The sequence below is a fragment of the Garra rufa genome, chromosome 13 (genome assembly GCF_049309525.1).
Source record: "Garra rufa chromosome 13, GarRuf1.0, whole genome shotgun sequence".
NCBI lineage: Eukaryota > Metazoa > Chordata > Actinopteri > Cypriniformes > Cyprinidae > Garra > Garra rufa.
Window position 1 is genome coordinate 27,510,938 of NC_133373.1, and position 13,893 is coordinate 27,524,830.

Sequence of the window (13,893 nt, forward strand, 5' to 3'; positions counted from 1 at the left end):
CCGGAGTTGCCTAAAAAAATTAATATGCATTCATCTCGGTGGCAGTTGCCTGGAAATACAGTATGTGACCTGGAGGCTATCATCTTTTCTCATGGGCGTTCATGTGACTGATCATGCATCAAAAGCAGCAGAGATGGAAAAATTTGTCATTACAGTCCATTACAAAATAGCTCTGCAGAAATGTGTTACGCTGGCAAAACATCTAAAATAAAATAATAAAATATTAAAGATTTTACTTGATGATAGTAAACTAGTTAGGTATTTTTTAAATTGTCTTACCAGTAGCTGTAATTAATAATGTTTACAATATTTATAAGTATTTATTTAGAAGTAAATTACAAAACTGGTATATCTATATTTTAGAGAGTAGAATGTAGGACTTATTACATAACAGGAATGACCCAAATATATATCTTTGTTCTCCTTTAGTTATAGTTACACTATCATAATAAGATTTTTAATGTTTTTTTTTTAAAGAAGTCTCTTATGCTCACCAATTCTGCATTTATTTAATTCAATGTACAACAAAAACAGTAAAAATCAGAAATATTATTACTATTTAAAATAACTGTTTTCTATTTACATATATTTTAAAATGAAATATAATCCTGTGATTTCAAAGCTTAATTTTTAGCACCATTACTCCTAATCTGTCAGAAATCATTCAAATATTCTGATTTGCTGCTTAAAAACTTTTATTATTATGTTGAAAACAGCTAAGTAGATTTTTTCAGGTTTCGTTGATGAATAGAAAGTTCAGAAGAACAGCATTTAATGTATAGCTATTAAACAGCATTTAAAGCACCCTTGCTAAATAAAATGATTTATTTTTTATAATTTCTTTCTTCCCCCCCCCCCCAAAAAAACTGATTCCAAGCTTTTGAATGGTATAGTCAGTGTATAATGTTACAATATTAATAAATAATAATAATAATAATAATAAATGTTTCTTGAACCACAATTATTAGAAGGATTTTTGAAGCATCATTTGACACTGAAGACTAAAGTAATGATGCTGAAAATTTAGCTTTGATCACAAGAATAAATTACATTTTTAAATATATTAAAATAGAAAACAGTTATTTTAAATAGTAAAAATATTTTTAAAAAGTAGCCTACTGTTTTACTGTACTTTGTATCAAATAAATGCAGGCTTGGTGAGCAGAAGAGACTTCTTTAAATAACATTAGACCAAGCTTACAGTTCAAAAACTTTTGACTACTAGTGTATAATAAAATACAAAGACATTTTTTTGTATTTGATATTTTTGAAATGGCTGACTTTTAGTCCGGGAAAAATGGAAGTAGTCATTAAAAACGTTTGGCACGAACAATTAGCTACAGTTATTTCTACTTGGAAGTAAATTATAACTACGTTGAAGGTTTGACTCATGAATATTAATTAGAGAACGTAACGAGTCCCCCGCAGGACAATCATCAAGCATCTTGACAATGACCTTTTTAATATTCATGAGCTAAGGCGAGCTCCACGGTCTAAAAGGCCTACCTGCAGAGAGCTATCCGTTAGGATTCCCATTCGTCTCAATGGCATGAGGGACTAACTGCAGAATCAGAGAAGAAAAATCTTGAACCGGCGGATGTTGGAACATACTATCCATAATGAACCCAGGTGTAACGCCGTGGACAGCCGCCAGGGTGCGCAGGTTTCCAACCTATAGTCACATGACACAAACTGAAGATGTCTGCGACGGAGGAGGACACGGAACTCAGAGATCTACTGATCCAAAACTTGGAAAACAGCGGCGTTTTGAATAAAATTAAGGTATTTTCCTGGCTGTTTCGAAACACGTTTTAAATCTTTATGAGACTGGAATAATCCCTGTCTCATACGGGACATAGTTTGTTTTCTAAGCGCAATGTTTGTTAGCATAGCATAGTGATGCTAAAGTTGTTATGGGCAACAAATGGACAACAGACACTGGTGTGACAACATTGTGTTATGACACTGCGCTCTTTTTGTACCTGTTTTTTTCCCTCATACCACTAAAATGAAACCTACATTGTCATTGTCATTGTTTGTCTGTCTAAGTCTTTAAGATCTCAAGCTGCAGTGATATTTCATTTTGAAATTGTGAAATTTGTACAGTTTTTATCATGGTGGTGTTGGCATCTCTTACTCAAAACTTGTGTTGCTACATGTCTTTTTTATTCAACATAGGTGTGTGGCAACATTGTGTTATGACAAAGCTCTCTTTATTAACCTATTTCCCCCCTCATACCTCGAAAGATGAGACCTACAGTGTCGTTGTTTATCTTGGCTGTTTTAATATTAAACAAAACATGTTTTCTAGTTAACAAACAAGTTTTTTTTTTTTTTTTGGTGAGGTGTTGGTCTCAGAGGTATTAAGGAAGTCATCTAAAATAATCAGGCCAGAAGTAATCTGGTTTAACCTGTAATATGATGCATTTAATCAACTGTACCTTTTATAATTGAGGTTATACTGTATCTATACATAGAAGTGTTTCTTCACTGACTCTGAAGGTTCAGTAACATATCTGAGTTTTGAGCTGTTCTGATCCTCCATGAGTCTGTTTGGTGCTGTACTGTGACATATCAAGTGATGACAAGTCTCTTTTTTTGGTTTACAGGCAGAGCTACGTGCAGCTGTTTTCCTTGCCTTAGAAGAGCAGGACAAAGTCGAGGTAATTCTAAATAGTTTTAAAGGGATAGTTCACTAAAAAATTAAAATTCTGTCATTAATTACTCACTCTCATGTCGTTCCAAACCCATAAGTCTTTCGTTCATCTCGGAGCACAAATTAAGATATGTTTGATGAAATCCAAGAGCTTTCTGACCCTGCATAGACAGCAACGCAACTGACACGTTTAAAGAATAAAGTCATTATTTTTGTTTTCTTTGTGCTCAAAAAGTATTCTCGTAGCTTCATAAAATTAAGGTTGAACTACTGATCTCACCATGACTATTTTATCAAAGTTCTTACTACCTTTCTGGGTAGTTGGTAGTTGCGTTGCTGTCTATGCAGGGTCAGAAAGCTTTTGGATTTCATCAAAAATATCTTAATTTGTATTCCAAAGATAACCGAAGTTCTAACAAGTTTGGAATGACATGAGGTTGTTTAATTAATGACTGCATTTAAATTTTTTAGTGAGCAATCCCTTTAATGCATTTTTTAAAAATTCTTTATAAATACATTATCATTATCTTTTGATGATTAAGTTCTGATGTGTCAATTGAATGTTTTTGCACAAGCATTATGATACATTTGCAAGATTCAGTGTGTCATATAGATGTCAACTCTTTTAAATAGAATAAAACACCTCTTGTGAATGAAAACCTGAAAAAGTCCCTCAACACAAAGGATGGTAAGTATATCTTGTTTTGATGAGATGATGACTTGGCTTGTAACAGATTGTAACACTAGGCATCATACACATTGCTGACTTTGTAAATGCTTACAGAGAGAAACTAGACATCACACACTAAATGATAGAGGATCTCACACACACACACACACACACACACACACACACACACTATCAGACATTCAGGATGTTCTGAACACAACAAACTCATGCAAACACATGTGCCTTTTTGCTAGGAGACGCATGAGAAATGACAATATGTGTTCTGAAATGTGACCCTGGACCACAAAACCAGTCAGTTTTCAGTTTTTTGAAATTGAGATGTGTACATCAGGATATACATTAGGTGTACAGTAGGATAGGACAATATTTGGTTGAGATCTGAAATCTGAAATCTGAGGGTGCAAAAAATCAAAATATTCAGAAAATCTTCTTTAAAGTTGTCCAAGTTCTTAGCAATGCGTATTAGTAATCAAAAATAAAATTTTGACATATTTACTGTAGGAAATTTACAAAACATCTTCATGAAACATGATCTTTACTTAATGATTTTTTTGTATAAAAGAAAAATCTATCAATTTGATCCATACAGTGTAATGTTGGCTATTGCTACAAATACACCCATGCCCCATGGTCCAGGGTCACAAATCAGCTCAAAATATTAAACTTTTTATATATTCTCTGACTGGATAGAATCAGAATCAGAATCATAGTCTGAGGCTTAAAAATCAGAATCTGTGCCCTTCACACACGGCATGATTTTTGGTGAAATTTGTCAACACAAATCTGCAGAATGACTCTGATTTTCAGCAACTAATTTCTATTTTTTCCAGACTGCAAATTAAGGCAAAATAAAGCATATTCCGCATTTGAATTTTCTCAAAATATCGACTTAACAATCAAGAGAAAAAAGTAGAACAAAATGTCTGATCTCTAGAAATTTTTTTTTCTTTTATTTGATCTTTTTTGGATGTTTTGCTTGCCTTTGTAAATGTTTTCTGCATTTTCAGCATGTCTTGCTTTTTTTGCAGGTCGCTTGGTAGCAGGTCTTATCACTGACTTCCTGCAAGTCTTCAGTTTAGACTTCACCCTTGCTGTGTTTCAACCTGAAATTAGTACGGTACGTCATTGTTGTGTAATATAAAACGCTGTAAGTGATACACAGTTTAAAGCTGTCATTCAGAACATTTTTTGATTGATCGATTTAAATGTGCTATACTATGTCCTCTGTGACCTCAAATCTCTTTCAGCTGAACTAACGTACCTTACAATGTGTCCTTCAGCTCAATGGGCTTGAAAGCCGTGAAACTCTGTCTAAAGAGCTTGGCATTTCAGAATCGGAGGTGAATAAAAACACGCCTCTTCTGCTAGAGTTGGTGAAGAGGGGCCGGCATAAGGACAAGACCTCTATTTTCACAGAGGTGATCTTTGATGCTCTGCATTTTAGCCAATCAGATAAATTCATGTCTTTCAGATAGTGACTTCCTTTCTTTTGTCTCTTCTCAGGGAGATCGGTTGACTGAAAGAAGTTTTCCCAAGGTACTTTACCACTGCTGGTCCATGTTATCTCAGTAGATATCTCTGTAACCTGTTTTTGCACCCACACGTACAGTAAGCACAGGTAGGGCTGATGCACTCTCAGGAACAGATCCAGTCACAGACTAGTAATAGTGCTAACCCACTTATATCACTTGTGGTTGGAGAGCACATCTCGGGTTGATTCGTATCACCAGTTTACCCACACATCACAAACCCCAGACGAATTATTCAGGTCACACAAGGGAAGGATGATGTAAATTAACATCTTTAAATGGTGCTGCAAAAAAGGTTTTCCTGTTAAGATACTTGTGCAAAACAAGCTTGTCCTACTTCTAGACTTTTAGTATTGTTTTGTGGGCTCCCTACGTGCATTTGTTTAATCAAGCCCATAGCGCTGCATGACTCCTGTCATGTTAGACGAGACATCAAATACTATAGTTTCATGGTTGTACACTGTGACATCCTGTCATGTTTGTAAGCGCACAACGTGACTGTCCCAAACATGCGATGTATACTACAAATGAGTATTAAAAAAATACAATTTATATTATTTTTAAAGTAATCAAAGAATTCCAAATAATAAAGCAGTTATATATTCACTTACCTCTTAGTGTAATCTGCAGTGATTGTAGTAATGTTTGTGAACGTCATGTGGTTTTAGGAATTGTTGCCCCGTCAAATTGCTGATGCCCGCAAGAAATTTGACAGTCATGACAAGGTAACTTTTTTTTCACTATTATAATTTTATTATTAATTGTATTACTAATTTGGTCACAGTAAATCATTATTTGGTAATTACTAACCAAATGACAAAAATATAAAAACCTTTGTGAGTAATTTTGATCTTTTGGTTTGATTTTACAGAACAGAAGTGGTGAGATCAGCAGGGACGCCGTTATTGGCATTTTCGCCGATCTTTTTCCCCAGTTCAGCAGGTTTGTTTCAACTTTGTGGGCTCTGAATGCCATGAACTCTAGGAAATGTCTGAATTTACTGGTACTGAAACTCTCATTTATGTAATGACTGAAAGTGTTTACATCTTCCTACTTTGTTGGTTTGCTCTTCATACCCATGTCTGGTTGTGGTCATGGGCTTTGTCATGACATGGGAACAGTGTATTTCTGCACACAAACCAGAATTAAATGTCTCCTAACAAAAGATCATCCTTGTTTTTGGTTGCAGTTACTATGATTGGCCACATATTTCACTAATCTGATTTTTATTTATTTTTGTATTTGCAAATAAAAAGAAACATGCTGGACAGTTACGTCACTGAGGAATTTAAAGCCAAAGGCAAGGACACAAGCAATAGTAAGTATTTGTGATCTTGTTTAGTTTTCCACCATTTTAGGAACCTGGCAATCTAGTCATTCATTGACAAATAAACTTAGGATAAACTGCTAATGTCGCTAATGGAATTTTAATCTTCCACTTCTTTCTTTCTGTTTAAACTTTACATAGCTGTAGACTTTCAGGACTTCCTGGGATTGTACAAATGCTTTTTCATTCAGTGTCGAAGTGTGGTGAGCAATCTTGAACACATTCTGATTTCTTTTAGCACTCCTTTTTCAGTGATTTCTTTTGTAATGAGGCCTGTAATATTGTTTATAGGTTACCAGTGACAGTAGCGATGCACTTTACTCCTCAAGTAAAACTACTGAAGATAAAATCATTTCGTCTTCCGCCAGCAAGGTAAAATGACTTCCTGTCTGTCTTTGTTTGTTTGTTTCTTCATCTCTGTTTCTCTTTCTCTCACACACTTTCTTCTCACCTTTTGACAAGATTATCATCTCTGATATTTTTTGTGTATCAAATATGAGTTACTTTTAGTCGTGTCTAATATTCTGTCTTTTGCCTATCTGTATATGTAAAAAAACAAACAAACCACAAAGCCACAGCTGGCTTCTGTTAGCCTGTTTACGTGCAAAACCTGCAACATGTTATTAAAAATGTTAGTTTTGTAGCATGCACAATTTTCATTCGTTCGAATTTTATTTCATTCAGCTCCTTAAGTTGAACCCCCAGTACATTGCTAGTTTTATGAATAGAAGATGCGTGGTGTAGTATTGGGTAGCTGTGTGTCTTTGATTTGATTTATCGGCATATCTTATATCATGGGTTAAATCTTAGATGGTGGGTGATACACCGTAGTAAATTCATGCAGTCATTGCAGTTTGACTCACAAAGGGGAAAGGGATTTTACCAGAGTGTAGGCAAGAGCCTATGACCTGCACAGAATGTAATGTCACACAACATATTATTCATATACCTGCAACGTATTAATTATTTTACCAAAATAAAAGTATCATACAAAAATCATACAAAATGCATGTTATTTTTTTTAGTACTGATCTGAATAAGATATTTCACATAGAAGATGTTTAGATATAGTCCACAAGAAAAAAATAATAGTTTTTTGTTTAGTGATAGTTGTTAAACTACAATTAAACTGCCTACTGTTCTTCAGAAAAAATCAGCATTTTTCAGCATTTTTGTGTATTTGAACTAGGGGTGGGCATAGATTAATTTTTTTTAATCTAGATTAAATTTTGGAATTAATCTAGATTAAAATGGCTAATTTGAATTCTGCCGAAGGCATTCAGAATATGTGTGCTACCCAAATAATGACTAAAAATAAGTCTTCGAGAACGGGCCAGGTGGCGCATTAGATCAGGCGCTCATCTCCTGTTTCCAAAATGCATCACAAACTGCTTGACAATTGCATTTACAACATAATTACCTATACAAACTTGTGTAACCAAGTACTTCTGCGCAAAAGGCTGCACGACGTGCGCGTGCTGCACAGACGCGCACCGGCATGGATTTCTGCGTGCATAGTCTTGGGTTAAACTGCGTTGCTTTTAAGCGTCAATTCAGTTGTTGCATATAGTTTAATGTCTTTATTTCGGGATTATCAAAGTAAAGTATAACTCACGTGCCCCAGTAAAAAGGGTCTAGCAACGCACCTGCCCTGAAGCGGCTTCATAGCTGCATTCATGTTTGCACATCTCATTTGATGTGGTAATTTCACAGAAGTTGAAGACTCGTTCTCGCCCCCTACAGTGCAATTCGACTAGGTATACGTCATCCGCGCTAAAATATCAAGGTGAAAGTCATCATAGCTTGCGTAGTTTAGACCCAGCTCCCAACCCAACTTTGAAAATAGATTAACGGCGATATTTTTTTTATCGCCCGATAAGAGTCTCACGTTAACGCAGCACGTTAACGCCGATAACGGCCCACCACTAATTTGAACCATTTCCAACAAGTGTCTGATTTTGGGATCCATCTTTTCACACTGAGGACAACTGAGGGAATCACATGCAGCTATTACAGAAGGTTAAACACTCAAACTGATGCTCCAGAAGAAAAAAAAAAAACGATGCATTAAGAGCCAGGGTGAAAACTTTTGAACAGAATGATTTGTTAAAAAATAAATAAATAAAATTTGCCTTAATATCATTTTTTTTTTCATTTAGTATTGCCTTTTTAAAAGCTACAAAAGATACTTACATGTTTCCCAGAAGACAAAGTAAGTTAAATTTACCCTGATATTCAAATTCAAAAAGTTTTCACCCCCCGGGTCTTAATGCATTGTTTTTCCTTCTGGAGCATTAGTGAGCATTTGAACCTTCTGTAATATTTATGCATATAAGTCCCTCAGTTGTCCTCAGTGTGAAGAGATGTATCTCAAATGTCATTGTTGGAAAGGGTTCAAATATTCCAGATCAAAACATATTTTAATATACATTTATTTATCATATTTCATGTTTTCTACATACTATACCACTTGGAAGACATATAATAAATTTAAACTTGTCAAAATCTTTATGAAAGTTACTCCATGTGTCCAAATTTTGCATGCATTTTTGTTGCGTGCAGTAGTTGTTTTTACATGTTTGTATTGCTACAACAGTTCCTCCTTTTCTTGCTTTGCATATGTTTTTATTTTGTTCAATCCATCCATATCCGTGTAAGATTTAGTGAGGGTAGCATGTCATTGTTGTAAAAGGGAAGCTGATGGATGTATATTCTGGTGCTCAGATACCCAGGTATAAAGGATTTGTTAAGCACAGTTCAGCGCAGGAAGAAAAGGCTGACCCACAGGTAAAGCACACGTGAGTCAGCTCTGATACAGGAGCTTCCGATCAGCTCAACCATGTGGCTTCCTTTAGGTCTCGTAAATTATTCATAAACCGGTGGTGTTTATACCCTTCTGGCTGTTATCATGTAAAAGTGACAAAATTGCGATTCGTGCTCGTCCCTATTACTGTACTGTACTCATGTGCAAGTTCATGTCCCAAGACAAAATAATGGCTTTGTATTCAAGATGGACAAGCAAAGTGGTGCTAAACGTAGCCCATGGTTGAATTGGAACTGTCTAAGTACTTGATATAGTTAACTGGCTACTGCAGAGCAGATTTAAAGGAGTAGTTCATTTTGAGAGCAAAAATTTACAGGTAATGTACTCACGCCCTTGCCATCCAAGATGTTGATGTCTTTCTTTCTGGTGTTTGAAATGGTGTTTTTTGAGGGAAACATTTCAGGATTTCTCTCCATATAATGGACTTCTATGGTGCCCCCGAGTTTGAACTTCCAAAATGCAGTTTAAATGCAGCTTCAAAGGGCTCTAAATGATCCCAGCCGAGGAAGAAGGGTCTTATCTAGCGAAATGATCGGTTATTTTCTAAAAACATTTACAACTTATATACTTTTTAATGTCAAATGCTCATCTTGCAGAGGTAGAAAAGGTGAGCATTTGAGGTTAAAAAGTATATAAATGGTAATTTTTTTTTTTTTAGAAAATATATAAAAATATAAAAAATAACTCATTGTTTTGCTAGATAATACCTTTTTTTCCTCGGCTGTGATTGTTTGGAGCCATTTGAAGCTGCATTTTGGAAGTTCAAACTTGGGGGCACCATAGGAGTCCATTATATGGAGAGAAATCCTGATTGTTTTACTCAAAAAACATAATTTCCTTACGACTGATGAAAGAAAGACATGAACATCTTGGATGACGGGGGGGGGGGGGGGGGGGGGGTGAGTACATTATCTGTAAATTTTTGTTCTGAAAGTGAACTACTTCTTTAAGCTAATACACCTAATACACAATACGAATACGATCAGTCTTTTCAAAATGATTTAGAGCAAAGATACTGACCAGGCTTTCGCTAATCACCCAATACGGTTGTGAAAATTAATTAATTAACACTCACTAACACCTTTTTATTAACCAGATTCAGCATGTCGTCTAACTTCTAACTACACTACTTCTGAAACATCTCTTCTCAAGTAAAACCTTTTGTTTTGTCCTGTCAGAGTAATAAATCGATTTGTGAGTGGGTTGAATGACGCAGCATTGTTCTTAACGTGGGCCAGTTTCAAAATGGTCTTTTTAACAACCTACTGTTCTTGTAAATGATGTCAAATGTCCTTCTTTTAATCTTTTATAACCATCTACTCACTGGAATTCCCAGCTAAAGTTTACTTGAGAATGTCATGTTTTAAAACCACTTGGGTCAAAGAAAACTTTTTTCTTTAATTTTTATGTTTTTACTAATTGTAGCTCCTCACTTTTGCACACATAAAATTGCTTTTGGTTCCAAACTGAATCATACAGGCAGTAACTTTACATGTACATAGCAAATGATGCTTATTGTTCATGTTGATTGCATCAGGTAAAATCTGTCGCTTGTGGCCTTGTCATATTATTGGAGCTTGTTGATAATATTGTGACTTTTCCATAGGCTGGAGACAGAAGACCTGGTGAAACGCTGGGGTCTCAGATGAACAGAGGGTCTGTTCAAGTGTCTGAAGGGTCAGAGGATGGATTAGGTGATGTGAAAAGCCTTCCCACCCCACTGAGGAGAGCACTGGAGTTTAGACTGGATGATGAGGATGAAGGAGACTCGTTCTTTGATGATCCTCTTCCTAAACCTCAGAAGACCTATGGCTGGTAAGGATACCTTCACTAGGAGAAATCATCAATTGTGGCTTCTCTTGTGGGCCATTCACACAGACAAAGTAACAGAAAGTAATTTTTATAAAAGAAAGTTGGGGATTAGAGGTGACACAAATAACAAACTGTTGGTATTGAGGACTAGACATGCCACTTAAAGGGATGGTTCCCCCAAAAATGAAAATTACCCCATGATTTACTTACCCGAGTTCGAGTCCCGGCTTGTGGGCCCCATATGTCCCACTTTACTTCCTGTCTCGTATGTGACCCTGAACCACAAAACCAGTCATAAGGGTACATTTTGTTTTTTGTTTTTTAGATTTATACATCATCTGAAAGTAAATAAGTTTTCCATGGATGAATGGTTTGTTAGGATAGGACTATTTGAAAATCTGGAATCTAAGAGTGCAATGACACTTAAGACTGGTTTTGTGGTCCAGGCTCACATATACTGTCCTATTCTGTAAAAAAAAAAAAAAAGCAAAATTCCAAAAATAAATCTTAAAAAAAAAACTTTATAATGGCAGTGAATGGCTGTTGGTTTTTTGAAGTCCAATAAAGTGCATCCATCCATCATAAAAAAGTACTTCGTATGGCTCCAGGGGGTTTGTAAAGGCCTCCTGAAGTGAATCAATGCATTTTTGTAAGAAAAATATCCATATTTAAAACTTATTAACCGTAATCTCTAGCTTCTGCTAACTGTCATACATGAGAGAGTGGAGTTTCAGCGGATAATAAAATGAATTGAAAGAAAAATTAAGAAATAAATTCATAAAATAATTAATTAACAGTTTAATTAAAAAAACAGAAGTGTAAATGTATAAATCACTGCTTAAATCAACAAATAAATAGACAGTGTCTATTTAATTCCTGTTTAAAATGTTACAATGTAACAGTAAAATACTACAAAAAAATTACATTTTTACAAATATTCCCAATTGTGAACTGTTTAACAGCATGTTTTTTAATTTAGCTAAAGGATAAAAAAACGCAATTAGGTAAATGCTATACATAAATGAAAATGCAAATGTCAGTGAGAGCACATTTATCACAGTCCTAGTTTGACTCACATTGTGGAAGCAGGTTTCCATTCAGAGCTTTGAACGAGGACTGTTTCATTGCCCACATGTTCTACTGAGACTTAAAGAGCAAATAAAACTGAAATTATCTAAACCACTGGCACCTTTAATTGTAATTTCAAAAGTGTAGATCTGGTTTCTTCATGTTTTTGAAGCACGTAACTGAAGTTCATTTGTACTGTTTAAAAATGACAAACACAGTTATAAACAAAGACCTCAAATAACTGCTCTTAGATAAAATACAGAGAAGTGCTTTTTTAATTTCTGACATGTATCTTCTCCTTTTTACTGTTGTCTCTTAATGCTGCACGTGCAACAGTGGTTTATCTTTGGCAGATAAGCCTTATTCAGGGCAGAGGCATTCTGAAAAAGCCTTTAGTCCGAAAGAGTAAGTACTTCCTGTTTTCTGAGTGTATTTGCATTTGACTTTGACTATGAGACATGAAAGGTAGATTTTGGAGCTTTGTTGTATGTTGCACCTTGTCCCTCTTGCTTTTTGTTCCTGCCACTTTCTTTCTCTCTCCCTCCCTCTTTCTGTAACTGTGTCTGTGCTCTGTATGTGTTTCCCCCCCTCGTGAGAAGTCAGCACTGGCAGAGAGAAGGAAGCCTGTCAGGGCGATCCTTATCCCAAATCAGGAGGGGCACTAGCCTCAATGAGTGAGTGTGCATGGAGTGATCACACTGCCATTCAAGCCTGCTGCATCTATCTTAAACTATGGGTGCAAAATCAGGCTGTTTACTCTCATTGGGGCTGTTCATGTTCATACAGCAGCGGATTACCGCGGTCAGTCCAGTTTTACAGTTAACTAGCATCGCATTCACACAAAGTATGGTTAGAAACAAGCCTAATAGTCGCATTAAATAACTGAACTGGCTTAAATTTTCAAAACTCACAATCAAACTTTAGGAAACTGTTTGAATAATTTCATGTTTAAAGAATAAAGTCTTGTTAACTGTGATAAAATTTTTCAGTGTTATTAGCAGCCATTTTTCATATTTACGTTAGTCACATTTATATGGAAGCCTGTTTCTTCCACAAAAGTTAATTCCAGCTTTTAGTCTCACAATTCTGACTTTTTTCTCACAATAGCTTGTTTATATCTCACAATTTTGACCTTTTTCCTCAGAATTGCATGACAAACACATTTTTCATATTTACGTTAGTCACATTTATATGGAAGCCCATTTCTGCCACTGAATAAAAAAAGGCAATTGCAACAGTATCTCACAATTCTGACTTTTTTCCCTAGAATTGTGATATAAACTCTCAGTTGTGAGTTAAGTCAGAATTGTGAGATATAAACTATACTTCCACTATATAAACATATTGGTCTTTTTTTTCCTCCTCAGAATTGTACTTTATAACTCGCAATTGCAAGTTTTATGCTGTTTTATGCACAGTCAAAAGTTTTTGAACAGTAAGATTTTGTTTTTTAAAGAAGTCTCTTCTGCTCACCAAGCCTGCATTTATTTGATTCAAAGGACAGCAAAAACTGTAGAATTTTTTTTTATTATTATTATTATTTAAAATAACTGTTTTCTATTTAAATATATATTTAAAATGTAATTTATTCCTGTTATTTCAAAGCAAAATTTTTAGCTTCATAAAAGCTTTTTGTTTTAGATAAATGCTGAACTTTCTATTCATCAAAGAATCCTGAAAAAAAGAGCGTATTAGAATAATTTTTGAAGGATCATGTGACACTGACGACTGGAGTAATTATGCTGAGAATTTAGCTTTGATCACAGGAAGAAAAAATTACATTTTAAAATATATTCAAATAAAAAACAGTTCTTTTAAGTAGTAAAAATATTTCAGAATTTTACTGTTTTGCTGTACTTTAGATTAAAGGTTGTATCAGCGATTTCTAGCCTGAAACATAAAGTGTCAAATTCAGCTGACCTTTCTTCACGATCCGCTCGCTGCTTGCCCCATAAATTGTCTGTGAAAAAACCGCGTCTCTCTGGT

General features: G+C 35.1%; 1 protein-coding gene across 2 annotated transcripts; it reads left to right on the forward strand.

Moving 5' to 3' along the window:
* Nucleotides 1-1,649: 1,649 nt before the first annotated feature.
* cep43 (centrosomal protein 43) lies at nucleotides 1,650-13,860 on the forward strand. Of its 2 annotated transcripts, XM_073816473.1 has the most exons (15): nucleotides 1,650-1,782; nucleotides 2,610-2,663; nucleotides 3,290-3,344; nucleotides 4,376-4,464; nucleotides 4,628-4,765; nucleotides 4,851-4,883; nucleotides 5,545-5,601; nucleotides 5,748-5,818; nucleotides 6,133-6,194; nucleotides 6,345-6,406; nucleotides 6,495-6,575; nucleotides 8,928-8,990; nucleotides 10,634-10,842; nucleotides 12,244-12,312; nucleotides 12,507-13,860. In XM_073816473.1, the coding sequence occupies exons 1-15, from the start codon at nucleotides 1,699-1,701 to the stop codon at nucleotides 12,583-12,585; spliced, it is 1,206 nt and encodes a 401-aa protein (XP_073672574.1). In that variant the 5' UTR covers nucleotides 1,650-1,698; the 3' UTR covers nucleotides 12,586-13,860. The 2 variants fall into 2 exon arrangements, with proteins under 2 accessions (XP_073672574.1, XP_073672575.1); XM_073816474.1 differs by lacking the exon at nucleotides 8,928-8,990 and having other exon boundaries at nucleotides 1,657-1,782.
* Nucleotides 13,861-13,893: the final 33 nt, after the last annotated feature.